Source organism: Agelaius phoeniceus, chromosome Z (genome assembly GCF_051311805.1).
Source record: "Agelaius phoeniceus isolate bAgePho1 chromosome Z, bAgePho1.hap1, whole genome shotgun sequence".
Classification (NCBI taxonomy): domain Eukaryota; kingdom Metazoa; phylum Chordata; class Aves; order Passeriformes; family Icteridae; genus Agelaius; species Agelaius phoeniceus.
The window spans coordinates 1995264-2022485 of NC_135303.1; the positions used below are offsets into that span (position 1 = coordinate 1995264).

The 27222-nt window shown below is 41.6% G+C and overlaps 1 protein-coding gene across 1 annotated transcript in view; it reads right to left on the bottom strand.

Moving 5' to 3' along the window:
• The window catches only part of HAPLN1 (hyaluronan and proteoglycan link protein 1), a 64779-nt gene that overhangs the window by 22816 nt on the left and 14741 nt on the right, over positions 1-27222 (bottom strand). The window contains 1 exon segment of the mRNA XM_054652589.2: positions 11444-11569. Coding sequence (XP_054508564.2) covers positions 11444-11569 — 126 coding nt within the window.

The following is a 27222-nucleotide window of genomic DNA, read 5'->3' on the forward strand; positions in this document are numbered from 1 at the left end:
TCCCACCCCTCCAGCCGTCTGTCCACAGCACTGCAGGAATCTGTGGTGTGCCCACAGCATGAGGGGCCTTCAGGGAGATTCTTTTGGATCCCTCCAGACAGTCCCAGGCTTCTGAGGCCTGGTGACAGGTCTGTGGTTAAAGGAAATATCTGCCCAAACTGCAGGCTCAGCTGGATTTCCCTCTCTGCTCACGGCTGCGCTGAGCTGCACCCCAGGGAATGCAGGATTTTGTGTTTTTGCAAACACAAAACGAGGGTGGTAATTGCAAAGACAAACTTGCTGAGTGCAAACGTGCATCTGCTTGGGGAAAACAGGTATCCCAAAGGTGCAGCTCTTTGCTGGGAGGTGCTGTGCCCAAAGCATTGCTGCTCTCTGCACTGGTCAGGGCTCCAGCTTCCTCGAGAATGAGCAAATTTGAGTGCTGTGAGGTGTTTTGCCAGGGTGAGAGACCTTCCTGCCTGGTGAAAAAACAAAGCTGCAGGGGAGGTCGCCTACAGCCCCTTTTAAATGATGTTCTTTTTCACTGCCCTCCTTTCCAGAGGCTCAGGGATGCTCCAATAATCCATTCCCGAGGAGAGCATCCAAGGAGAGAGGTGATCTGAGGCAAGGCACCATGGAAAGCTTTACCAGCAGTTTCCACAGGAGGAGGAGGAGGAGGAGGAAAGTGAAGACAGCCAGCACAGTTAGTCTGCAAATGTTCCTGTTTCCTTTGGGGACAAAGACGTTCCACAGTGCTCTGTCCACCTTGGGAGGAGAAATGTTATGCTTTGGGGTGGTTATTACCAAGAAATCTGACTCAGGGCTCAGCTATGTTGGGCTTTCAGTACTGAAATAGGTTAATAAATGTTTAGCAGAAAGGGCTGGGAGGCTGTGACTCAGGCTGTTAATGCTCACTCTTTCTAACAACTGTGGCTGTGCCAGCAGGGCCTGGAGGCTTGCCCAGAGCACTGTCACCTCTGACTCCAGCAGCAGCACCCTAATTTGGGGATGTTCCTCCCTGCTGGCTGCCTCCCACCTCCTCTGGCCCTCTGCAGCCGCCGCGAGCTGAGTCTGAGCAGGTGTAAAGAGATAGAGGGGATGGTAGCCTGGGAAAGGAAAAAGGAAAGGGAAAAGGAAAGGAAAAAAAAGGAAAGGGAAAGGGAAAAAAATGTAAGGGAAAAGGAAATGGAAAGGAAAGGGAAAAGGAAAGAAAAAAAAAGGAAGAGAAAGGGGAAAGGAAACAGGAAAGGGGAAAAGGAAAGGGGAAAGGGAAAAAAGGAAAGGGAAAAGAAAAGGGAAAAGAAAAGGGGAAAAAAGGAAAGGGAAGAGGAAAGGAAAAAGAGGAGAAAGGAAAAGGGAAAGGAAAGGGGAAAGGGAAGGAAAGGGAAGAAAAAGGGGAGGGAGGGAAAGAAAAGTTCAGGAAGAAGTTCAGGAAGGTCAGGAAAAGGAAAAGGAAAAGGAAAAGGAAAAGGAAAGGGAAAAGGAAAAGGAAAAGGAAAGTTCTGGGAAGGGAAGGAGAGGAGAGAGGAAAGGAAAGGAAAGGAAAGGAAAGGAAAGGAAAGGAAAGGAAAGGAAAGGAAAGGAAAGGAAAGGAAAGGAAAGGAAAGGAAAGGAAAGGAAAGGAAAGGAAAGGAAAGGAAAGGAAAGGAAAGGAAAGGAAAGGAAAGGAAAGGAAAGGAAAGGAAAGGAAAGGAAAGGAAAGGAAAGGAAAGGAAAGGAAAGGAAAGGAAAGGAAAGGAAAGGAAAGGAAAGGAAAGGAAAGGAAAGGAAAGGAAAAGGATGGCTTTTCTCATCCTGGAATATCGCCTTTGACCCTGGAGGTTCCAAGAGAGATGTGACTCTTGAAATGTGCCTCCACTCCCAAGTTTTCCAAAATCCAGTTCTTTTTTTTTCAGAAAATGGGGTGATGTGCCCTTCTCACTGGAACGACAGTGAGGCAGAAATGACATTGCTGCTGCTGCTGCTTCTCCCAGATCTGGGAGAGGAGGAAGAAGGATCTCTGCCTTTTGAGGAAAAGCAGATGTCAGGCTGGGGAATGAGGCACAGCTTAGGCAGCAGGGAGACTTGGGACTGAAAATGAGATGACAGGGGTTTGGCAAGAGGCCTAGAGGTCTTCATTATCCAGCAGCCAGTGAAAGCCAGAGCCAAATCTACCTAAACTGAACATTTTTGGGAGTGTGGCACAATGAATGGTCCCGCTCTTCCAGGAGCTGACAAATTTAAAAAAAAAACCCAAGCCCCCAAGAAACCAAACAGAGGGCAAAGCAGAATCCCTTCATTTAAAATATGTGATTGTCTGTGGTTTTACTGCTGAGCTCAAATAAGCAATGCATTCTTCTTCCTGGGTTGTCTTAGTGAAACAAGGACTGATCTCTTGTGAAACAGCGATGGGAGATGGAGGAAACACTGGTTTGAAGGGTTTTAGCTCCCTGGCTGCTCCCCTCATGGGCATTCTGACAAGGCTGGTCCTTGTAAATAAAATTATTTCTGTCTCTAAATGGCAGGAATATCTGGAAGGTGATTGCAAGAAGGAGAAAGGACGGGACACCCAGGTGTGGTCATTTGAGGGGGATGACACTTCCCCAGAACTGCTCCCTTCAGAAATGCCATCAGAGAACTTGTGAGGTGAGCAGACAAACAGCTGTGAACTCTGAAACCCCTGGATTAGAGAGGGTTTGACCCTCGTTGAGGAGTTGTCCTTGCAAACAGCACAGTTTGCATCGTGGCTGGGGACAAGGCAGCTCAGGTGTGCCACTCCTGAGCCTCAGGTGGTGCAAGAGCAGAGATGGGCAGCTCCCAGCTGCTCCTTCTGCTGGGGACAGAGGTGGCAACACCCTGGTGGCTGCCTCTGGGGGTGGGAATCCACAAAATCAGAGGGTTTTGGGAGAGCAGCAGAAGGCAGGCCCCAGAGACAGCAGAGCTGGGATTGGAGCTGAGCAGCAGCCATGAGATTGGTCAGCAGAAAAATTATGTAAAAAGTAGAAAGGCGACGACAAATAGAGCAATGGTCTGTGTATTAATGCTTGTCTAGAATAAATCCCTAAGCTACAGAAAAGTTTATCTAGCAAGATATTAGGAAGGTTGAAGCTTCATAATGGAGCTCTGTGCATTGTGTTTCAAGGCTCACAAGCAGGTATTGTATTTGAAATAAGCAGGCATTGTTTAACCACAGGTACCTGTGCTTATACTGATTGGACAGAACTACTGTCAATATAGAATATTTACTGTACAGATATAAACACTGTCAATGTGCTTTTGCTTTGTGGGATTGGGCAAAAAACTCCTAGAGTGAGTTGTGACATTGAGTTCTGTGTCTGCTGCCTGGGATGTGAGCTGGTGGCATCTTCCCATTGCCATGGCCATGGAATGAGGCTGATGCTGGGAAATCAAACAGCTCCAGGCACGTTCCCAGCAGCCCTGTCCTGTTTGGGGTTTGTACACAGACCCCGGCTGGTGATATCTGGACTCAGCTCCAAGGGCAGAACTGGGAGGACAAAGATTTCCCAGGTGGGGCTTTCCACCCTTCCAGGCACATTTTGCATGGTCAGGCAGGCAGCAGCCAAGCTGTTAGCACAGAACCAGGCCCCACTGGTGACTAATTTGCAGCATTTTTTTCCCACTCCTGCTTCCCTGCTGTTGATTCTGACAGATTGTGGCCTTTTGCTAATCCTCTTGGAGCAGTTGGAAGGATGGCAAAGGCAGCACAGGGCACAGAGCTTGTCCAGGACAGAGCACAACTCTGGGAGCAGCTTTCCCCAGGCTGCAGGGAAAGGCTGCTGAGCAGAAACCAAAACTCACTCAAAAAGTTGATTTTGGGGCTGGCTTTGCTGTATCTCAGCGGTGCCAAATCTGGTATGAGCTGCAAGGGAAAGGATATTTTGCTACTTTAAATGAAAAGGCACAGGCTGAGCACCTGTTCTGTCCTCCTCCTCATCCTCCTCATCCTCCTCATCCTCCTCCTCCTCATCCTCCTCATCCTCCTCTCTGCTCCCCCAGCCTGAGAGCTGCACAATGAGCACTCCTGCTCTGGTGGTCATTGCTTTGTCCATTCCTAGCCCTGGTGTTGGTCCCATTTCAAGGTGCCCATTTCAAGGACAGCAAGGGGGATTTGCTCTGCTGGAGCTCTCACTTCAGCCTCACCTGCTGCCTTATTGGTTTAGCTCCAAATTTTACTGCTGGGCATGTTTTAAGGTTTTGTTTGTCATTTTGGTTGTGGTCTGATTGTTGTGTTGTGTTGTGATATTTTGGGGCTTTTTTGTTTTTTTTTTTTTTTTCATGTTTGTTTTTTGTTTGGTTGGTTGGGTTTTTTGTGTTTTGGGTTGTTTCTTGGAGTTTGTTTTGTTTTGGTTTTTGTCTTTTGTTTGGTTTTTTTTGTGTTTTGGGTTTTTTGTGGGTTTTTTTGTTGTTTTTGTTTTCTTTTTTGTTTGTTTGCTTTGGTGGATTTTTTATTTTGGAGCTTTTTTGGGGTTTTTAATGTTTTTTTTTTTGGTTTTTTTTGTTTGTTTGTTTTTTGGGGTTTTTTGGTTTTGGTTTGTTTTTTTTTTTTTTTGTTTGGTTTGGTTTTGGTTTTTGTGTTTTTTTGCCTCTCTTTTGGCGTGTTTTAACTAAACTTTTGCCGTGGGGTTTTCTCCTGGCTTCCTTTTCTTATTTTCCTCCCTTAACTGGGTTCTGCACACCAGGACGGTGGCAAGCCAGGCTTGGGAGGGGGCTAAGAACACAATGTGGGGCAGAGAGGATGAGTCACTCCACAACCCTTGGCAAACACCTTTGTCTGCTTTGTCCACCAGGAGTATCCACAGTCCTATGCTGAGCTGGCCACAAAAATCGATTATTCCAGCATTTTCATGGAGTGCCTTGCAAAGTGACAGTGGAGGAAAAGATGTGCATTTTTACAGACAGGAAAAACAAAATCATAAGCCATTGTGATGGCTTTATAGAAGTGTTTTTGTCAGATAAATTCATGTATTCCCTAAATGTTCCACACTTTTAGCAAGCCCCTAGCTTAATATTATCCTGTGCCATTATGTTTTAAATGAACAGAGTTTTTTCTGGCTTACCTGTAGTGTTTCCAGGGATTTGAGCTCATGCTAAAATATCCTCACTCTTCCCACAGCAGTGGCAAGTTGTTACGCTCAATTTTTTTTTAAATCTAAAATGCTACTTAAAGTTAATAAATATTTTCTGTGACAAAAATGGTTCCAGTTTTCTGTAATATGTAGAGGAGTGCAGTATTGATGAACTCTTATATGGGTGTATCACTCAAAGAATACTGAGGGAAAACATGAGGGAGAATCACACACATGTTTTGCACATAGCGCACATTTTTTCTATTTGTATTTTAACTAATTGCCTTTTTCCTTCTGCTTTTGGGGGGGGAAAAATCTAAAGTCTTTTATATATCATCTGCAGGAGTGGTAAAATATGTTTGTTTTTTTTTTTTTTTGGCTCAAGATCTAATGCAGTTTTGCTGTGTCATGAGAAAGAAAAGACAAGGATCCACCTCCCTCTGAAGAGACAGGACAGAACACCCCCAACACACTTTTAAGTTTTGATATAAAACTGGTAAGAGAAATGCTAGATAAATCTTATTTAGAAGCTTCAGATTCCAAATAATAGTACAGCTAAAAAATAGTAAAGCTGGTTTATATATAACAGAAAAGAAATCAGTCTTTGTAAAAAAGACATTACCAGGCGGAGATAAAACATTTTTCAGCTGATTCCATCTCCTCAGCTTGGGGAAGGAATTGTTAAAGAGGACATATTAACTCAGGTTTAGGTTTCTAGGAGACCTGAGAGCACATAAAACCATCAGGGAAATAACAAACTTCATCTCTCCTAAATTATTGCCTCAAATAACTTCTAAGTGTGTTTTGCTTGGGTGTAGATAAATTTCATGGAGATCAGGTGTCGCAGAGCAGAGCAGAACAGAAATCAAGGCAAAGTCTCTGCTCTCCTTCCTCACAGAAGTAAATCTTCATGGGTGGCATGAGGACTGTTTGACAAAACCAAAATATCACACAGAAACTGCATGGAGCCCTTCCAGTCCCTTAATCACCCCCAAATGCTATTTATAAATGTGGAATTCCACTGACGTAACCAGCAAAGGCAAATTAATGATTTAAATTCATGTTCCACGTCAACCCTTCTGTAATTATATATTTTTTTAATAACCCAGATAACCTGGCGCTCATCAGTTAAGGTCTGCTCCAGAAGATGCAGGTCCAGGGTGCCTTCAAATAAAGAATATTTTTGTTTTCATGGGTTTTTTTTGGTTTTAGTATTTTTGGGGGGTTGGGTTTGGTTTTTTGTTTTTTGTGGGTTTTTTTTTTTGTTTGTTTGTTTTTTGGGATTTTTTTTTTGTTGTTGTTGATTTCTGTGGAATTTCTGGAGGTGGAATTTCTGCTCTCTCCTGACTTTTCTATCCCCTGCAGTTGCAACAGGCCATGATCTGAGGAGGGAAGCAGGTTGTGTGGAAATCAAAGGAAAAGCTTTGACTTTGTGGAAATCAAAGAAAATTGCAAGAAGAGACAGGAAAATGCGTCGTAGCACCATCAAAATTGTCCTGAATGGCAAAAACAAAAGGGCAAGAAAAAAAAACCCATAACAACAAAAAAAAGCCAAACATAAAGCAGAAAACACAAAGGCAAGGAAATGGAAAGAAATGTCAGTGTCATGGAAAATGGAAAAATGCAGAAAGGTGGAAAGAAGTCAAAAGTCAAGTGGAAAAGCATGAAAAGCATGAAGATAATCAAGATTATCTTGAGCAGATAAGAAATAAATTAAGAGGTGAGATGAGCAGTGCATTTAATCTTTTATGAGGTTTTTGACTGGCCCAGAAACTCTGTTAAGATTCTTACTCTCTGTTGGTGCTGACTTGGTTAGAAGGAAAAGAAGTGGACTGCAAATAAAACCCATTATACTGCAGAAAGAGCTGGACAAAGATTTCCCCTGCTTTTGTTATTGGTTAACTGATTTGGCTCATTTGTGTGTGCTTAGGGGTTTTTTGTTGTTTGTTTGTTTGCTCCAATTTTGCAGCATTAAAAAGTTTTCTGTTTGTTCCTTGCTGAAATATTTTTTGGGAATGCATAAATAAATCTGTGCAGGGATCTTGACAGGCAAAGGGGTGCATACTTTCACCTCAAACACACCAAAATGAATGAATATGAATATGAATTTCTTATGTTCAGAGGAAAGCTAAAATGTTAAATTTGATGCTCCACAAACCAAATTTTCTGTTCCCATCTCTGCTTTTTCTTGTGCTTCTACAGCCTGAACAAGCTGGAATAGTGTTAAAGGTTTGGCTCTCTTTAGGTAATTAACTCAGGAATTACTGTGGTGGCTTAGTCAACTCTGATTATTTTTCAGAGCAGCTACACCCAGGGGAGAGCCTGTATTTTTTTGGATAACTTATCTCTGAGGGGAGCCCTGTAATTTTTTTGGATAATCAGGGTCAGTGGGCAGCACCACGAGCAGCTCAGGGAGATGGACAAAATGAGCACTGAAAGGAGCCATCCTCTCTCAAAACTCAGGGAGACTTTGCAGGTGTTCAGGAGAAAAATCTGAGTTTCTAATTGCATTTCTGTGCTGGGGGAAATGTTGTTTTCTCGTGGGTGTCCATGTGGTGTGGGGACGCTTCAGCCCCATTTTTACACTCACCAGATTATTTCATTTGTGGCTGTGGGTTTTTCTGAAGAGTGAAACAACTGGTGTCTCCCTGAGGCACTCGGGGTTTTTCTGGGATGTGGGGTTTCTGGGGTTTTTATTTTTTTTATCCCCAAAAGTGAGACTGGAATGACAAACTGGAATGACAGGAAGGGGAGAGGGTCAAGCAGCCTGGATAAAAGAGCAAAACCATGAAATCCACCACAGGCTTCAGCAAAGAAAATAAAGCCACAGAATACACAAAATTCAGCTTTTCATACAAAATATAAATTTTATAAATTGATGAATTTTGTGCGTAGCGGAATAAAACCCAAGGAGAAAGAAAATGCATTAAAAAAGCAACTGGGACAGAGGAAATAAGCTGAAAACTAGGCAGGTAAAACTGTCTTGCAGTTGTTTAAGTTGTGACTTAAGTCCAAATTAACTGTATTAACCAACAAGGAGATAAACCAAGAGCTGGAACAGACACTGTCAGCAGAGCTGCTGATGAAACCAGTAAATAATTTCTAGAAAAAGCATGAAATATTTAAAAGTGAACACAGACACAGAGCTATGTATGTTGCAGTGTTAGAGGTTGGGAAAGTGTTTAGTAGAAATAGAGAAAACTCTCTTTTCCAGAGAGTGGACACTTGAAAGGCAGAGCTCTGTGTCCTTGAAAGCAAAGTATAATTTCAGAACAATAACAAATTTATGAAACACTGTTTGTTCTGGTTGACAAGTATTGAGTTTGAGGGGGCTGTCAGGAGATTTCACACTGATGGAGGGGCAGAAAATTGGAGCACCCAGACCTGCTGGCACTGCTGTGGCCTCACCTGTCACTTTAGGACAGTACCTAAAGTGTTTCTGGACAGCAGGAAAACAACAAATTCACGTAAAGAGAGTAATTAAACCATTACCCAGTTAATCAGTCTGACCTCAACAGCAAACAGGACTTTAGAACAAATTTGGAAGGAAAGCTTTTGAACAACAGGAATAGGGTCAGTACTAGAAAGAGGGATGAGGTTAAGCAGAAATTTGCCAAAGAAAGTCAGAGTAATCTGATATCAGGTATGTAACAAAAACAAATGTATAAGGCTGAGGAATGTGAGGTATCATTTGCTTGGAGCTTAGGGAGTTGAATGATGTGAAAAAAAATGTATAAAAAAGGCCAGTGAATTGCCTTCAGTACAACTGCTCTTATATTTTCACTAATTTTATCTTATAAGGAATTGTGACTTTTGGATAAATAAAATTTTCACATGGCTTATCAAGCAGCACTGAAGGGAGAAGAGTGGGCATTTAAAATATTTGAAGAGAGAAGGGTGGAAAAATTAGGATGACACTTAAAGCTGAATGCAAAACTCAGCTTTTTGTGGTCTAGTATGAAAAATTCTTGATACAGAGCTTGTAGATGTTAATTTCAGGTGGCAGGGAGGGAGACAGACTGCTAAATACTGTCTATCACCACAGACTATTGATCAGCACTGCAGCACAGCTGGGAGCAGCAGATTTGTTCTCCAAGGTCTGGAGAACAAAGCATGGACACTGGAAAACAGAAACACTGAGGCCAAATGAGGATTTTTATCTGGAATAAAATAAATATTTATCTGGAATAAAGTCCTGGATGGATGCACTCAGGGAGTGAAAATTCAGATGAGAATCAGTGCAAAGAGGAAACCCTGATATTAACAGGTGGCAATATCCAATTAGGACAGTAATCAGGAGGTGATACACTTGGAGAAGGATTTGAAGAATCACACTCAAATGGTAGCTGTGGGGATATGGTGTTATTGATGCTTTAAAGTGAACCTCAAAGAAGAAAAAAAAAATATTATTGGAAGCCAAAGAATAGCAGCGTTAGAAGAATAAGACCATAAAATGTACTTGGAGGATTAGGAGGGTGTTTTCCATGTCAGAAAAGTAGGGTGCAGAACCCTTTTGCAGTGAGAAGACCTGAAACCCAGTTTTTCAACAGATAAAACTCAGCCTACAGGAGATTACACGATGTAAAGAATGGGGAATATAACACAGTTTGCTTCTCTGCCTCAGTAAATCCCTTTCACACCTTCTGTAATTCCAAGGCATTCCCAGGCAGAGTTTAGCCACACATCTCCTGGATTTCAGCTGTGGAGAGGGATGCTGGGTTTTGTTAATGTGATTAAAAACACCTGAACATCTTCTACAGCATTCCCTGATCTCCAGCCATCTCCAGGTATAGATTTTTTAATATTTTTAATTTTTTTTTTTTTTTCAGCACTGGGCAGAGAGGGATCCCAGCCCTGGTGGGGCTCCACAATGCAGAGAGGAATGGCAAAAATCAGAAGCAGAAATGCCACATCCCCAGCAGTCTCACTCCCTTTGATTTGTGGTTCTGTGCATTTCAGAGCCTGAACCAGCTTGTGAGGAGAGGGTTTGTGATACAACTCAAATTTACATCTTTATCCAGCTCTCCTTCAAGGAATAAACTCTTGAGGTACAGGTGAGTTTTCACAGGGAGGGAGAAGGGTTCACCTGGGAGCTTCTGTCAGCTTTGAACTGTTTGACATGCATGACTCCTGAATTACACTAAAGTGCTGGATATCGCACTAACTTCATTTTCCAAAAAACTCAAGCTCAGAGACAAAAAGCTGCATTGCACAAGGGAAGGCAAAATATGTGTTTATTACACATGGACATCTGATTCGAAATTTGCCCTGGGAAACAAGTAACATGAAGATCTATCACTCAGAGCAGTGATAGATGCTCATTTTACATTTGATAACACATTCCTCTGACCTTCATCCTCAGAGGGAGAGCAGCTGTCTGCTACTCCCTGCCTGACCTTGACAATCCCTGCTTTAATAGGTACAGGGTGCCTTTAACTTCTCTGCCTCTCCTGTGAACTCCTGAGCATTCAGCCCTTCCTGGTACCCTGCCCTAGCTTGGTAATTTATATTTACACAAACAGCACGATTTTCTGGCTGTTGAGAGAAATAAATCAAACTTTAAAAAAGAGAGAGGGGGAGTGAGGGAGAGAGGAGGGGCAGTAATTCTGCATTCCTTAATTTTGCAAAATTAATTTTAGCCAGGCTCGGGGGAGGCAGGGGTGAAGGCAGGAGAATCCCTGCTCATTCTGCCTGTCCTTACTGCATAAACCCCCTGATTTTTCTTGTGCAGGATAACCCTGAAGGACTGAAGCTGGGACTGGAAAAACAGCTGCATTGTGCTGCAGGCTCAAATCCTGCCACAGCTATAATCTCTGGGACTCAAACAGGATTCTGCAGAAGGCCAGGATAATATTTAGTGTGAATTAAAGGTATGAGGAAAGGCACATTTCTTTCACGGTAAGTTACATTTTTTATTTTTTTTTACCGGTTTATGTTGCCCAGTTATGGTCTCTGATGTGCTGAGCCTTTTTAAATGAACCACAGCAATAAATATCTGTGCTGTGGAGAGCTCTGTATGGCAGACCTCTTAAAATCAAATCTATTCTACAATAAACTGAAGTATTTCAACCCACTGCAGTTGTTTATTACTTTAGGATGCATGCCTTTTCTCTTTGTCTTAAATCATGCTGTACTTTACTCACTACCTTTGCAAGGTTGTGACTAAGTGCTATTAAACAGTGCAACTTTCTTTTTTTTTTTTTACTTTTCTTAGGAGAAATAACAATGCAACAGAACCAGAAAAGAAAACATTTGGTCAGCAGCAATACAAGTATTTTAAAAACAGTGTGACAGCGTAAAAATAAAATAAAAAAAAGTTAAATAAGGATCATTAAGCACATTATTCTGTTTCCCTCAGCAATATGAAGATATTGGTATTTTCTCACTTATTTCCTTACCTTGAATATGAACAATTCGTTCATGCTCCAGACTTGAGTTGCCAGGATGAGGTTCAGCCCCACAGGCAGAGATCAGCACCAGAAAGAGGAGAGTCTTCATCTTTACAGCCAAAAGAATCTTCTTCACTGTAAGGGCATCACACACAAGAAGAGGATTGTGAATTTTAGGAAACCTTTTACAGTGTTGCACTGCTCAACTTGTTAGAGCAGTGATCTTAGGAGGTTTTGTTGTTTTTTTGGTTTTTTTTTTTTTTTTTTGTTAATGTATGGAACCCACTCAGCTGGCAGAAGTTACAACAGCTGCTAATCTTTTTGGCATCAATATTGGACCACTTTATTGTGGACTTTAACTAAGTGAAACTACAAATCCATATTTAACTCTGCCTATGCAGAAATGCAACAAGAAAAAAAAAAATAAAAAGAAAGTGCACAGACCAATATTCCTAAACCAAACTCCTTGCAAGACCTCACATAAGCAGTACCTGCGCTTCAAAAGAGGTTCTGGTGTACTTTTGATTTTCAAGACCTACTCTATTTCTGGTCTGCAAATACAATTAAAACAATCAAAGCTCTATCACTGTATCTATATCCACTGCATGATGCAATCTGCTGGTGACAGGTTCTCAAGATTAAAACAATCTTCTTGTAGGTTTTGGCATTTCAGTCAAGTCTGCAGCTTAACTTAGCAGTCAGGGTGGCAAATCTGCTCGAGCTAAGCAGCAAAGATGACAAAACATTTATTAGGCTGACTAAGGAAGATCAATTTTACTTCAGATCCACTTACCATTAAAAAAAAACAAACAAAAACAACTGAACACACAATGAAATGGTTGAAACCATGCACAAAGTAGGTTAGAGTTGAAAATGCTACCACTGCAGCTGCCCTGATTGATTTTTCATTCATTTCCACCCAGAATGCTGACGCACTGGCTGAGTGTGCCAGGTAGGGTCTCTGCAGTCAGCAGAGCCCAGCGCTGCAGGGAAAATCTCTGCCAGCCTCTGAGAAGTGATTAGGCAAATGAAGACCTGAAATAGAAAAGGAGGCATAAAATACAAGAGGGTTTTGTGTGGTTTTTTTTGGGGGCTGCTGTTGTGTTTTATGGCTTTAGTTTCAATGAATCTGACTCCTTGAAATAAAAGGTCGCTATTTCCCAACTTTGCCTTTAAAGAGAGTAGGATTTCCCCCTCCCATATCAAATATGTGATATTTTTTTTCTCAATTGCACAGAGATAATTCTTTCCTCCTGTTTTTTTTTTCTCCATCAGAGCTAGAAACACATAAAATTTGCACAATACTCAGTCAAAACCAGGGTCTAGGTGTGAGTCCTGAAAGCATTCCCCTATCCCTAAACAGACACAAACCCTGAAGTGCTTCAAGTCCAGATCTAAACGCTGTAACCTGAACCAACCTCTGCAGCAGACTGGAAAAAAAAAAAAAAAAGCCATTTTTTCCATATCAGAACATGCACGTTTACTTGCCTGCCCTTCCATTTCTTCACAGCCAGCTTTGTGGTGGGGAGCTCAAAACCAGCTCAGCATCCCTGAATCCTTCCTGTGCAGTGCCTAGAGGTGGAGGACAAGTGCTGGCTGCACTCTCTTTCCCAGGTGGTCCAGGCTCAGTAACTCCAGCCTCGGCCACTCCCTCTTTTCCTGGAAAGCCTGGGAGGATGGTGACCTCCATCTGGGACAGCAAGGACAGATGTGGCTCCCTCTAGAGCACATCAGCCCCAGCCTGGGCTCAGGGAGGGTCACCCCAGGGCACCTGGGCGCTCCTTCTGATGCCTTAGGATTTAAGCATTTATGTTTTTCAGGTTTTGTATTAGTATTATATAGTATTTTCATATTTTGTATTAGTATTATATAGTATTTTCAGATTTTGTATTAGTATTATATAGTATTTTCATATTTAATTGTATTGAATTAGTAGATAACTCTACTAATTACTCTGAATAGTGTTAGTTGCTCTCTTCACGTTTTGGTCAGAAAAAGTCACTCTAGGCCTGAAATTCAAGGACAGCCTACAGCCTCAGGCTCCAAAAGTATAAACAAAAGTGGGTCTGGGGGGGAGGAAACTGGGAGTAAATGACTTCATTACCTGAAGCTGTAATTGGAGGATTAACCCCTGACATGCAAATAGACCAAACTTATAATTGTGTAAAAAACTCATGACCATTGTCCATCTTGGGTGTAGCCTCTGGGAGGTTTCTGACCGTGCAAGATGCACCTTTTGAAGGTGTATTTAATAAATAACCACTTCATTTTCTTAATTTTGTCCAGCCTCTGTTCTGGGCAGCCACTCCAAGGCCTCACCCTGCCCTGTCCCTCACAAACCCCACACCGTGTGTTCCCTCTCAGACTGCAAAATCCTGTAAGTTTGGGGTCTGGGGTTGGTTGTTTTTTTTCTTTTCTTTTTGGCTGTTGGCTAACTTCTGACAATTCTTTTTTATTAATGATTTCTATTGATTTAGACGTGGCCTGTTCAACAAAAGAGCTTTGGTTGGGAAGGCGAGGCCTGTGGGAGTATTCCAGCTCTGAGCTCTGTGAGTGAGGAGAAGCCCACAGGGGCTCTGCAGATCAGCTCATTTTGACTTCTAAACACAAATCTGCCCTTTTCTGTGACAAAAAAAAACAATCACAGGGATTTTTTTGGGGGACAGCAACCCCATCTATTCCAAGCACTGTGTGCACAGGCCCTGCTGAGGAGTGAGGAATATTTCTCCTTCTGGGAACATGGTTGGAGAGCTCTGTCGGGTCCGGCTGTCTGTCTCTGCCCCGACACGGGTAGAGTGGTTCTTTGGTGGGCGCGATGCAAAGGACGAGTCTGGACTCTTCAGCTTTCGGTCTTCAGGTTGTTTATTATTTCTTATCTACAAAAATTTTCTGTCTGCCCAACAGAGGTCTGATCTGCAGGCAGTCACAGGCACTCTCTGACCACCCACGGGGCGGTCATGTCTTTTTATACTAAAACCTACGTATACAATATTTACCTTTATTTCCCAATGCTTTTCGCCCATGTTGGCAAGTGCACCTTCACTAGAAACCAATCTCTAAGTGCCAACATCATCACAGGAGATGGAGGACAAGAAGAAGAGAGAAGAAGGACAAGACACGCCCCGATCCCTCCATCTTGTCTCCATAACCCCCCTGTACCAAAAACCTTAAAGTCTATATCTCACCCTCTAAATGTGTCTCTTTTACACCTTGTACTCTAAAGTGATTCTCTTGTCCTCAGACTCTTGTTACTTCTGTGGATGGATCAAAATCAAGCCACCAAGCACTCTTGGCAACATTCCAGGGTTTTCGAGACCCCCAAGGGTTCTCCTGGCATCTCTGGACATCGGGAACGATGTGCTGAGATCCCACAGAGCTCCACGTGTGCCTCCCTCTCCTTGCCTACACTGATGGGAGAAACTCCTCCATGCAGCATCATCTGGGGATGATTTCCAAAGCAAATAATTTCAGGATGAAGGTCACACTTTTTGGGGATATTTACCTGGTACCTCCAGGCAGGTATGATCTGATTTTGGAGCATTTATGTGGCAGCATCACACAGGCAGGGTGAGAGGCCAGTGCTGACCTGGAATTCTATTTTTCCTTTTCCTCAGTGTCCAGCTGACCAATCCCACACATGTCTCAGACATGGCTAGAGATCACCACGCCGTTTTTTTCTGAAGGGGGGATTTACCCAATTTGGTGGCATTTTTAGATTTGTTAAAAGGCAGAATTTGTCAGGAATGACCTGGTACCTCTCTCCTCCTGGGATTCCCCATGATGGGAGTGGGGGCACTGAGCCAAGGCAACGTTACCAGGCCAAGAATCTGACCCCTGGTGCTTTGTAGGTTATCCAAAAAGGCAATTAGCCAGAGGAATTCACATCCTCAGCCTCTAGCCAAAGCAATAGAAGTCAGACTCCATTTCTGCAGCAGCCTGGGAGGACCTCAGGGGAGACATGATAGGTGTGGATGTTTTCATATTAAAATTAATAAAGTCTTGGCTGGGATTAGGTGATTTTTTTTTTTTTTTTTTGGGTAAGGAATGGTAAAGATTAGTCATACTCAAGAAATTCACACTGGTTTCAATTACTGCAGGTTATGAATCTGCTATCTCCCCGGACAGGCACACAAAGAAGCTGGGAAGGGAGATTTAAAGAGAGAACCTCAAGGCTCAGGGAAGTGCTCAAGGTCACTCAGTGTTTAAATTCTCCAGAACTGCTCATTCTCAGATACATTTTTAAGTTCTGACATTAAATCACCATTTTCCAATACTTACGTAGCATTAATTAATCTACTACTGGCATATCTAAAAGTCTGTAAAGCACCAATTTTTTTGGATTTTAACACAATAATCTGAGAGTTTACAGAATGCTTTCAAGCAGTTTGGCTGCTTTAGTGACAAGCATCTCTCTGAAGGGCAGAGCACTGAAAAACAGCATTACCCACCAATGTCTGCTTTGAATAGAATAACATATTTCTTATTTCCTTTTGCAACTGCTGCCTAGCTGCAGAACATGCAAACATCCACTGTGTGAGGACAAGGGCCACCTACCTCAATATTCTCTCTCTCTGGCAGTAGTTAAAAGCCTTTAACGTGGAAAGATTTTTTTGTTCACAGGAGTTAATTTTCATCTGATGTGAGGAGGTGATGATTTCTTACAGCAAATGTTTGGTTCCCTGAGTTCCAAGACCTGTGGAAGCCTGAACTGAAAATGGCACAGGAGAAACCCAAACTTCTTGGGCAGAAACAGGAGGCTTCCTAATAAAACTTTCTGCCTTTCTGTGGGCTATTCTAAATTTAGTAAAATGAGGCTCAGCAAGTAAAAGAATCAGTGGCACCTAAAACAGGGGACAGAATACATACAATCAGTCCTGATAATTTGGGGTTGAAAAAAACCCCAAAATCTGTTATCATTCACACAAACCTACTGTATAATATAAGCCTTTACAGGCTCCTCTCTGTGGAGCTCAGATCCACCTGGGAGCTGGTGTTAAACAGAGAGAAATTATCTATTAACAGAACAAAATATGTGTATTTTGAGGGAGCAGTAATGAAGGGTGTCTCATCTTTAGGCACTTCTGGTGGGTAATGGAATAAGAAGAGGACCAGTCCAGGCAGTACTCGCACACTCCCTTCAGCAGCTTTTCTTAAAACTGGTGACTTGGAGCAGAGCACTTCAATCCAGCTGATTAAACAGATTTTCTGCTCAGTCCCAAGGCTGCTAGAGATCAAATCTTATCTGTGTGTGTAAGCCCCTGGGCTTTGGCAGCTGAGTCAAGCCATGAAAATGGAATTCAGCTCCAGATTGTGGGCACCTGGGCCATTTTGTCTGGGCACAAAACGTTTACGCCCCACTCAGACCATTGTCACAGTCAGTTTGTACCTGGTCAGCATGGTCAGTGGAAGGGAGGTGTGTGTGTTTGACTGCCCTAGGATGACTTTTGTCCATTCATTTTTGTTTTTTTTTTAATAACCTCCATCTCCTCCAGAAACCTTCCATTCTCCAAAGGCAAAAGTAAAACATTTATTTCCAGCTATAGACTCAAGACCTCAGTCCCCCAAATCTGATGAAAATCCACTTCTTGCCATGGCTACCTTTACAATGCCACTCTGGATTCTGCCTGTCACTCATTTTGCTAAGACAGCTGTTTTCTCCTTGTGAAATCCCCCAGAGTGATGGAATCAAGGCAGGGCAGACTCAGCAGAATGATCCCCAAATCGCTAAATTTTTTCCTTGCAAAATGAAAATCTGCTGGGTGCCGTGGTGGAACAGAAAGAGCAATTTGGTGGCGTGCGAATGACAACATTTACGTCCTCTATTAGGATGACTTAAAGGTCACATTCCAAGGCATCTTCCTCCCTTGGCACTTCAGTTTTTAAGGCAATTTGTGTGGGATCTGGGGCCATCTGAGGTGGCAGACGGTGGCTGTCTGGAGAACAGGTTGTGCTCGTGGCTCTGCAGCCCTGGGCAGAGCAGCTCGGCGCAAAGAAGCAGCACGACACCCCGAGCACGCCTGGAATCCCCTGCAGCCCAACAATTTCCCAGGAGGAATGCTGATAAATGGCGTGCAGGGAGAAGGAAAATGGCCTTTACGTGCCTTTGAAGTGCCTGCCCTGCACCAGATATGGAATTTATTCCAGAAACCAAGGGTAAAAGCAATTCTGTCATTACTGGTAGGGTAGAGTCAAGGTCATGTGGTGTAGAAAATTTGGTACTCTAGGTTTTAAATGCAATCAGGGATAAAGCAAATGTGCTTTAGGATCTATCCTGGAAGGAATAGTGTTCACTCAGTGACTCCATTAGTTTTATTTCTTGAGTTTCTTGAGTTTTCTTGGAGTTTTTATCTTTTATTTTTTGGGGTTTTTTTGTTTTGTTTTGGTTTTTTTTGGTTTTTTTTGTGTTTTTTTTTAATTTGGTTTTAGTTTTTAAAATTTTATCTTAATAGTGCTCTGAATAAACATGTTTTCAGTTCAGGAATTTGGATTCTTTTGCTTTCAGTATTGCAGTGGGACGTTCTTTGATAACACAGAAAGGCAAATTTGCTTTTCGTGTTATAAACTGGATATATTTTTTTCCCCCATCCCTTCCTTTAGAGAAAGCTTTTACTTCAATCTCCACTTATCAGTGATCTTCAAAACAATTGAGAGATGTCTTTCCAGACAGATTGTGTTTGTATTCTGACACCTTCTTCAGCAAAAAGCTCTTCTTGAGCAAACAAGCATGGAGGTCAGTGAGAACCAGCAGAAAACTTGATCTCTCCCCCTCAATTTCTTTGCCTTTTGGCCATATTTACAAAACTGGCTTTTCCCCAGGGCTTTTTTGCTCCCCAGGCCCTGTACAATTACCCACACTTTTTCCTCAGGGTGATTTCTTGGTGGCAGGAATATTTTCCTGCTGCAAAACTTCTGCAAGGCCTCGGCAATTTCTGCCAGGGGGGTTTTGGGTGGTTCTGGTTCTGCCTGTTCTTTCCTGCATGCTTGGATTTCTACAGGGTCATAAATGTAATTTTCTACTGCTCTATCCCCTGCCAAAGGTGAACATAAGCTGGGTGCCTGTCTTCTTGAGACAATTAAAAAAAAATCTCACCTATCAAATAACATTAGGCAGTTTCCCACAAAATGTTCTTTTAACTTCTTTATAATATGATTATATTATTAACAATAATATTATTCTTATGTTATCATTATAATTGCTGTCTTTGGGAGCTTGAACTGCCTTTCTGTACCTGAACCAGTTGTGCCACATTTCATGCTTTAAATTGAACGATTAGTCCAGTCCACCCACCTTTTCTAATTGGTCAGACAGAATTTTTGAAGTTTTTTGCGTGCATTGAAAAGGCAAATAATCTACTCGAAGCCCATTCAGCCTGGTGGACATTTGGAAATTTAATTAATTAGGATGAGACTGGGATATTTGAGTAGGGAGGCTCCAGGGTTATTTCCCACTATCAATTTTCAGGTAACTGGGCACCAAAGCAGCACCACTCTCTAGAATCTGCCAGGCACAGCACCCAGGATGACAAAAAATGGGGTTTTTCTAAATTGTAATTGCTCATCTCCCCCACAACCCATGCTGTGTCTCCCCTCAGAGTCTCCCCATGCCCTCCCAGCCACTGAAATTATGATGGGGCTTTGAGCCAGACCTAAAAGATGAATCTACACAATCCAAACCTTCTCCAGTTCCCACCAAAAATATGTAAATCTTTGTTGGAAAAACTAATATTTCACGTGGAAAAGACAATGAGCCTCAAACACCAACAAGCCCCACTCCCCCTAAAAGGACAGAGGAAAGGTTATTTTCTGGAAATGTGGCACAAATTAATTAATTCAAAAGCAGGCAGGTAGACCACCAACTGATACTCTGTGTATAAATTCTGTGTCTGTGTTCAAGGTCACTCAGTGTTTAAATTCTGTGTTTAAATTCACTGCAGGCTGCTGGTTTCCAAACCCATCTCTGATCATCACTTCAAATTTAATCCTGGATTTTTGGCTTGGGAAATACTGTAAAAGTCATAGGAATGTTGGGGAACTGTCCATGCAATGATATTCATCTGAGATGTGGAAATGGGCCAGGTACTCTCTGCTCCCTCCTTTCTGACCCACATTTCATGTGGTGGAGTCCCCATTCCTTCCCCCCCAGCCAAGCCGGCTGTACCAGAAATATAATATAAAAATATAAAAATTGAAATTCTGAACATCAGCAGTGCCTTCACACCCTTCAAGGATGCCACTCTGTGAGAGAACAGATGCACTGCCAGACTTCCTGAGCAGGGGCTGGTGCCAGCCTGCTGCAAGGAATTACGGGCAGTAAAATATTTTTGTCATGGGTCCTGGTGCAGAGCATAAAACAGGGCTCCTTGTCCAGCCAGCCATGAGAACTCAGCCCTGTCCTCCCTCTTTATATATATATTTTTTTTTTGTCTTGTGGCCTCAAAACTGCACTGTCTGCACTCTCAATGTCATTGAGAACGACTTTAAGAAGCCACTCACTCTCATGAAGAAATAACAGCAATGATACAGTACCCTGCATCCTTTCACATTGAAAATTTGAAAACATTTCCATGTTGCCAATGCAAGCCCCAGCTGAATCAGTGCTTCTGAGAAGGCAAACGCTTTAACTTCACAACAGGACTGTTTTCATCAAACATCTGCAAATGTACTCGAGTTTTCTTTGGGTGTTTGGTGGTGGGGAATTGGCTGTGGGTGCAGCCAGATCAAAGCCATGTGGGTATCACTTGTGAAAGCACAGCTCTTCCAGCAATTTCCATAATTGAATTAATCTGCAATTGATGGCAAAACATACTTTCTACTGAGATCAGTGGCTTTGCAGATGGGGGAGGTCTCAGGGTCAGGCCATGGGTTCAGGTTTTGGGGGGAATTGAGTTCAACCCTTCACGGGGGGAAGGAGGAAGGAGGATTAATTTTCTTCCCTAAACTCCCTTTTGGTGGCACCATGATGATCTTTTTTGTTGCTTAAAAATCATGAAAGTGATTTTTTGAATGTTTTTAGGGTTAGAAGGAGCTGCAACATGGCTGCAATGAGACTTTATCAACACCTATAACAGATTTGGGGTTCTTCACAAGCCTACCACTAAAAAAACCCCAAATATTTCCACATGCTGAGGCCCTGTGTGATAGCTGACCATGTGTTTACACACAGGAGAACATTTGGATGTCCACTTGTGCCATTTCCCCTCCTTCCCTGCTTTTCTTAAGTATCTTTTCATTGCAGTGTCTTAGGCCTGAGAACACTGGAAAAACACGAGTCATATGATTGTTTAGTTAAAGCCTTGTTAGCTAAATTCAGTTGAAAACAAATAATAAACAATAGTAAGACTGTGGATGTCTGTAAGAAAATATTTCCAGATAAAGACAAGCCTTTCAAACTTTTAAAGTAAACAGTGTCACCTCAGTATTATGCATACACCTCTTTTTTTTTTTTTTTTTTTTGGGTTTGATTTACAAAAGAATCAACAATACCAAGAAAACACCAAATTCAAACTATGGTCTGAAAACCACTTTTTGTTTCTGGTCCAGAAATGTATGCATGACTCATTTATTTAAAAGGAAAAATTAAAAAAAAATTTAAAAAAAAGTTCTTTACTGGTTTACAGCAATGATAACAAGAGATTTACACAGCCATCCTTGGTCAGTCAGATGTGAGAAAGATGACAGAAATTAGTGTTTTTTCAAAGGTCCAGACTCTGTATCTGCAGTTGCAGATGCTGACAAGAAAGACTGCAGTTCTGCACTTTGAAGTAAATAAGTCAACAGCAACACTAGGGAGAAATACGAAAAGGATTTACTGGGCTCCAGAGGAAAGGACAATAATTTGAAAACTGATGCTGCAAACTGACAGTGCTGCAGAAATACCTCTGTGAGGGAATTTAATAATAAATAAACAAATATACTGCTCGTGACACGTGAACAGTCAACGTGCCAGCAGTGGAGAAAAGCTTCACCAGAGGCAGATGGCACCAGAAAAGTTCTGATAAGGTGAAAAAGGTGTCTAGATAAGGACTTGAAAAGGGAAGCATCGGAACATTGGTGGTGACTCAGCATCAGGAATTATCACTTGGGATAGAGGAGGAAGGGACTGGGTTTAAGGAGGCAAAGAATTTTAAAAATAATGGGTGATTTTAGCTGTGCCAAATCTCAGAAATTTTCCTCAGAGGAGTCCAGGGGAGGGAATCAGCAATGTGGCACTGGAATAAGTGGGTGGGTGGCTACCTGGCCTCCAGAGGTGCTGAAAAAGAAAATTTTTGGCAACAGGGAGGAACATCAAAGAGCTGGAGTGGCCACTGGGTTTCACCACCACCTTGGCAACCTCTCCTCCCTCTCCCAGCCACTGGCAGCACCCTCAGGCAGAATTCCCAAGCTCCTGGTCCCTGGAATGGGAATGGAGTGCCTTAAAACTGGACAGGGCAAAGGGTTTATGGCTGCAGCCAGAGGAAAGGAAAATCCGTTTATAAAAAGAGGCCAAAAGAGCTTGACTTGGTTACTCTGGCAAAACACACCTCAGTAAGATTATAATTGCTCTCTATAAATATATCACAGAGGAAAAGCCTCAGAAGCTAAAGGATATTTCAGCTAAACCTGGGAACAGAACTGGTGGGGCCATAAATAAGTTTAAGTTGGAAATGATATAATTTTAAGCTGTAGAAAAACTTCACAGCCTCCATAAAGGCATTTTTAGGGTGGAGGAAAGAAACACAGCTAGTTTTAAATCACAATTTGCCTGCTCTGAGAGAAACTGTCTTGGATGAAGGGGAATGTGGATAGGAGAGGACTAGGTTATGACAGAGGGGATCACTTTTTTTTTGTTCCTGTATGCCTGATTTTTGGCAAAAACTTCAACATAAGTAGGACAACCGATTCCTAAATCAGGCAGAATTTTTTTCCTTGCCCCTCACGGCAGGTCCAAGCTCTCCTGGCTGATGCTCCTAATGACAGAATCCAACCCATTCGGATGGAATAGCTTCCTATTGATCCTACAAACCTGCTCCCAGTAACTCTCAGCACTGCCAGCAAAGCACCTTTCTCATCTCTGAGCTCCTCTCACGGCGCCTGACTCCAATAATTTCCTAAGTGGACTCTCTGCTTTAAGCAGCAGCAGCAGCAGCAGCAGCTCTGTTCCCCCCTGATAAGGATCGTTAAATATCTGCAAATGAAATGGAGGCACTTGTGGCTGGCTTAAATGGCTTGGCTGCTGAAATGCTTGGTCATGCAGGAGGTTTCTGCCTGCCTGCCTGCCTGCCTGCTGCAGTGGTTATGTGCAAAATGTGAATTTTGCACCCTTGCGTCCCAGGGATGTGGCAGAAAGAAAGGGAAAATGGCAGCTCTGTTTCCACTCTGGATGTCTAAGAGTGGTTCAGGGTGTTAAGCTGTGAAAATAATGATAATTTCAGCACGTGCTTGTAAATCAAATGTGTAACATGAAAAAAAAAATGGAGGAACTCCCCTGAACAAACCACCCTGATGAAAATGGAATATTGGAAATAATGGAAAATCACAATGGTCTGGCGAAATCTGAGAAAATGCAAAGAAGACGATTGACTGGGCAATTTGCAACTGCTTGATAAAATCATGATGCAGAACACACCATGGCAAATAAAAACCTCTGAAGCTGTGTAAGCATAAAGCCTTGCAGAGCAGGCAGTTCAGTGCACCTTGTACAATTACAAAAGTGCATCATATTTTAGGTTCATTCAGATGTAGGAAGGCATGACTGAAGAGTCTGTGCCTTGGAGACCCATTCTGAAGAGAAAAGTGACTTGTATTTGGAGAAATAATGAGTAGAAATCCAGAAACAGGAGAGAATTGTGTTTAGCATACACAGAGTTTGAGAGAACCAAAGTCCAAGGACAGGGTTTAATTTGTAGAGCTGTGACATGAAACAGAAGACATTTTTTAAAAAAACATTGATGTAATTGGTAAATGGACTGGCTTGAGACTTATTTTTGTCTGCCAACAATATCTGCTGGCTTGTGGTGAGTCCTGAAGATAAAGTAAACCTGTGCACATTTCAGTAAAAAATAAAAAACCAAAAGCAAGCCAAACCAAAACATTAACCCAACAGCAGGTTCTCTTGACAACCTCTGAACTGGGAAACTCAATTAACAAGGAAATTGTATTGATTTTGTTTAAGCCAGATGAAGTTATATGCTTGCTTAGTCAACAAGAATACCCGCGTTAGCAGGCTGAAAATGAGTTGTGTTTCAAAGATAAATTAATGGCAAATTAGGATAGGATTCACTTACTTTTTTTCTTTTTTTGCACGTTCCTCCAAACTTAGTTAATTACAGGGATCAGCAGTTCTACAATAATCCAGAATAAACCCCAGGCTTTCGTCTGGGCTTTCATGTGCTCAGGACTATGCAGGCTGTTTTTCAGCCTCACAGACATTATTCCAGGTGCTCCAAAAGCACCTTCCAGGGCTTTTGAACACCTCAAATCCACATCCTCACTCTCCTGAGGCAGGGATTGTCACGCTCTGGAGGGTGACATCCCTACAACAGACAGGGATCTCTCACAGAGATACATAGCACAGAAGGTCTGCACTCATCCTACCTATTTTTCTTTGAATTCTATCCTTAAAACAATTACAGGGGATCACTGGTCACAGGGCAAGGATGACTTTTGCCTTGATGCATTATGGACATTCTCTATTTTTTTTTTTTTTCAGTTACTAAAGCTTCACTGAGCTTTTGCACCAAATACCTGCACCAGACACAAGGAGAAAATTTCCATTATAAGCTCCACTGACTGCAAGCAGGACTGTTAAAACCGTGGCCTGGGGTAAAGAACCCAAAAGCAGTAAAAACAATGCATCTCCAAAACTGCCTGACAGGAGAATCCCTGCCCCAAAGTGCTGCTTTTGGGAAAAGAATTGGTTTGGTTTTGGGGTTTTTGTGGTTTTTTTGTTTTGTTTTGTTTTGTTTTGTTTTGTTGGGTTTTTTTTGTTTGTTTGGTTGGTTTTTTTTGGTTTTTTTTTTTTTTTTGGTGCGCTAATGGCAGGAGTTGTAGCCCCAAAGGAAAGAGGGGAGAGCAAGAGGATCTGCTGAGGATTTCCCTGAAAAGCTGATATTTCTGCTCATTTCTTCCCAGATGCTCCACAGTCATGGAAAATTGTCATTTTTCTCCATACCCCATGCAGCATCCCCTACCTCAGGTATTTGTCAGACCATGAGGGATCTGTGCACCATCAAAGCTTAAAATTCCCTTACTGCTTTTAGAAGTTAGGGTTGTGATTTTCTACCAGGACCATAAATTACCAAATAAATCACCTTGAGGTTCTGGCTCCTGCTTAGGCCACCTTTCATCTCAGTGACACACATAAATTCCCCAAGCCACAAAAAGTGCACGTGGGGCATGGGACCCCTGTTCCAGGATCTCTCACTTACCAGGAGCTTAAATCTTGTGGGGTCAGCTCAGCTTCATGTCAGGGCAAAGGCACAGATTCCCTTACATCCAAAAGTCAGGTTTTGCACTCTAAATGCTGACTCTCCAGGGTTTTCAAAGAGTCAAAGAGCAGGGGTTAAAAAAAAGAGCCCCAAATGCCCAAATCTATCCTGGGCAGGCCTAAATAAACCAAGCCCAGCACAGCTCCACCTCCCAAGCCTGAGGGCTGCCTGACGGAATTGGGAGCTGTGCTAATCCCTAATTAAGTTTAATCTACACTAGAGAGGGTTTGTTGATTTAGATAGATGGGTAGGGAGATGCTGACAGGTTAGTCCTGGTGTAGAGGGGGGAAAAAACCTTCCAAGAGCTTAATTGGTAGCAGTTGAATTAGTAGCCATTTTTTCATCAGAGTAGATAATAACATATATTGATGCTTCAAGAGTGGAAAAGAGAGGGAAATTATTTTATTATTATATTAATTTATATGTTTATATTTAATGCATTATATTATTATATGTATTATTAGGTTATACTATTACATTTATTATATTATAATTATATTATATTAATTATATTAATTATATTATATTATATTATATTATATTATATTATATTATATTATATTATATTATATTATATTATATCAAAAATATATAATAATATATTAATACATCATAATATAATAATATATAATAATTTATTACTATATTTAAATATAATAATAAAATACATTTATATTTATTTTATAATATTATATTTATTATTAGTTTTTATCATCAATATAATATTGTATCAATATAATATTATATTATATATTATATAAATTAATTATATATTACATATTATATATTATGTTATATGTTATATATTATATGTTATATATTATTATATGTAAAATATATAATAATATAATACATGAATATATTATAATATAATAATATAAGAATTTATTATTATATTTAAATATAATGATGATGAGATGATGATGATGATGATGATGATGATGATGATGATGATAATAATAATATAATATCATTAATAATATCTGTCTATTGTAGACTGCTAATTAGCAAAATGAATGCTCATTGTAGAAAACATGTTTACCTCTATATTACACATGTGTGGATGGCCATCCCAGCTTTGGTTGTTGATAACAACCTCATAAAGCAAGATATGTTTTTGATTGACATGACTGCACCAGTGAAAGCTGGTTAGAATAACCAGTGCTCAGGAATTTGTTCTTCCTCTCTCTAGAGGGAAATTACCCAACATGAAAACTGCAATAAAATAAATTTCCCTCTGTTTTTCACTCTTGAGGCATCAATACATGTTATTATCTGCTCTGGAGAAAGAATGAACTGCTCATGCATCTACTCTGGGTCCCGGGCAGAAAGTGAGCACTTATTTATAAACTTATTTATAAACTTTATATCTATTAACCTCCTGTTCTCTGGGACTGGAACCTGGCCTTGAGCAGAGCCTCCTTCAAACCTGGCTGATGGTTAATCTGCTCCTGAAGTGGGTTATTCATGTGGAACAGCCACTTCAACATTCTCACAGGAGCTGCATATCCAAGCGGAGAATATCTGCTCGTTTCAGGGGCCACAGCTGTTAATGCAGCAAAAAAAGTAGTAAAGAAAATGTCACTGACAACAGAAGATTAGAAAATAGGATTCCATTAGCTGATACATCAAGGGAATAATGGAAAATATTCCTGAGTTTCGGTCATTTTGAGGAAATGGATACTTTAAAAGGCAGTTTCCTAGCATCAAAATGAACTAATCTGAGAGGCATAAATATAGTTGATGAGCTTTTTAATGGTCTAGTCTCACTGGAAGGGCTGTAGACGGTACAAATCTCTTCCCCAAAAAAATCAGGTCGTTGCTCTAATTAGATCTGACACAGACATGAGAAAATGCCTACAAACCCTGCAATCAGTGAAGATAAATTTGTCACCTCCAACGCGCCACTTGAAGATTACACCAGATAGAATCTATGCCTTTGAGCCCTGCTGTTTTAATCTCAGATTTATACCACACATCTTTTGAGATGCAGCCACGGGGGTGTGTTTTGTGCAAACGCAGAGTAAGGGACCATTTCCAAAACACCATTTCCCTGGTGCTTCCAGGATAACTTGAGGCATTTGGCTTTGATCTTTGCTGGTGCCAGGCTGGGGCAATCCCTGCCTTGAGGTACCAGAGGCATTCCAGGCTCAGGGAGTCACAGAGTCCCAGATGTGCTGCAGGGAAAATCCATTAAAGAAACGCGACACCTTCCCTGCCATGGGAAGGGGACAGCAATTGTGGCAACAAAAAAAAAGTTTTTTGGGTTTTTTTTATTTTTACTCCAAGAATGTGGGTGAGGAGCTTGGGGGGGGGAGAGGA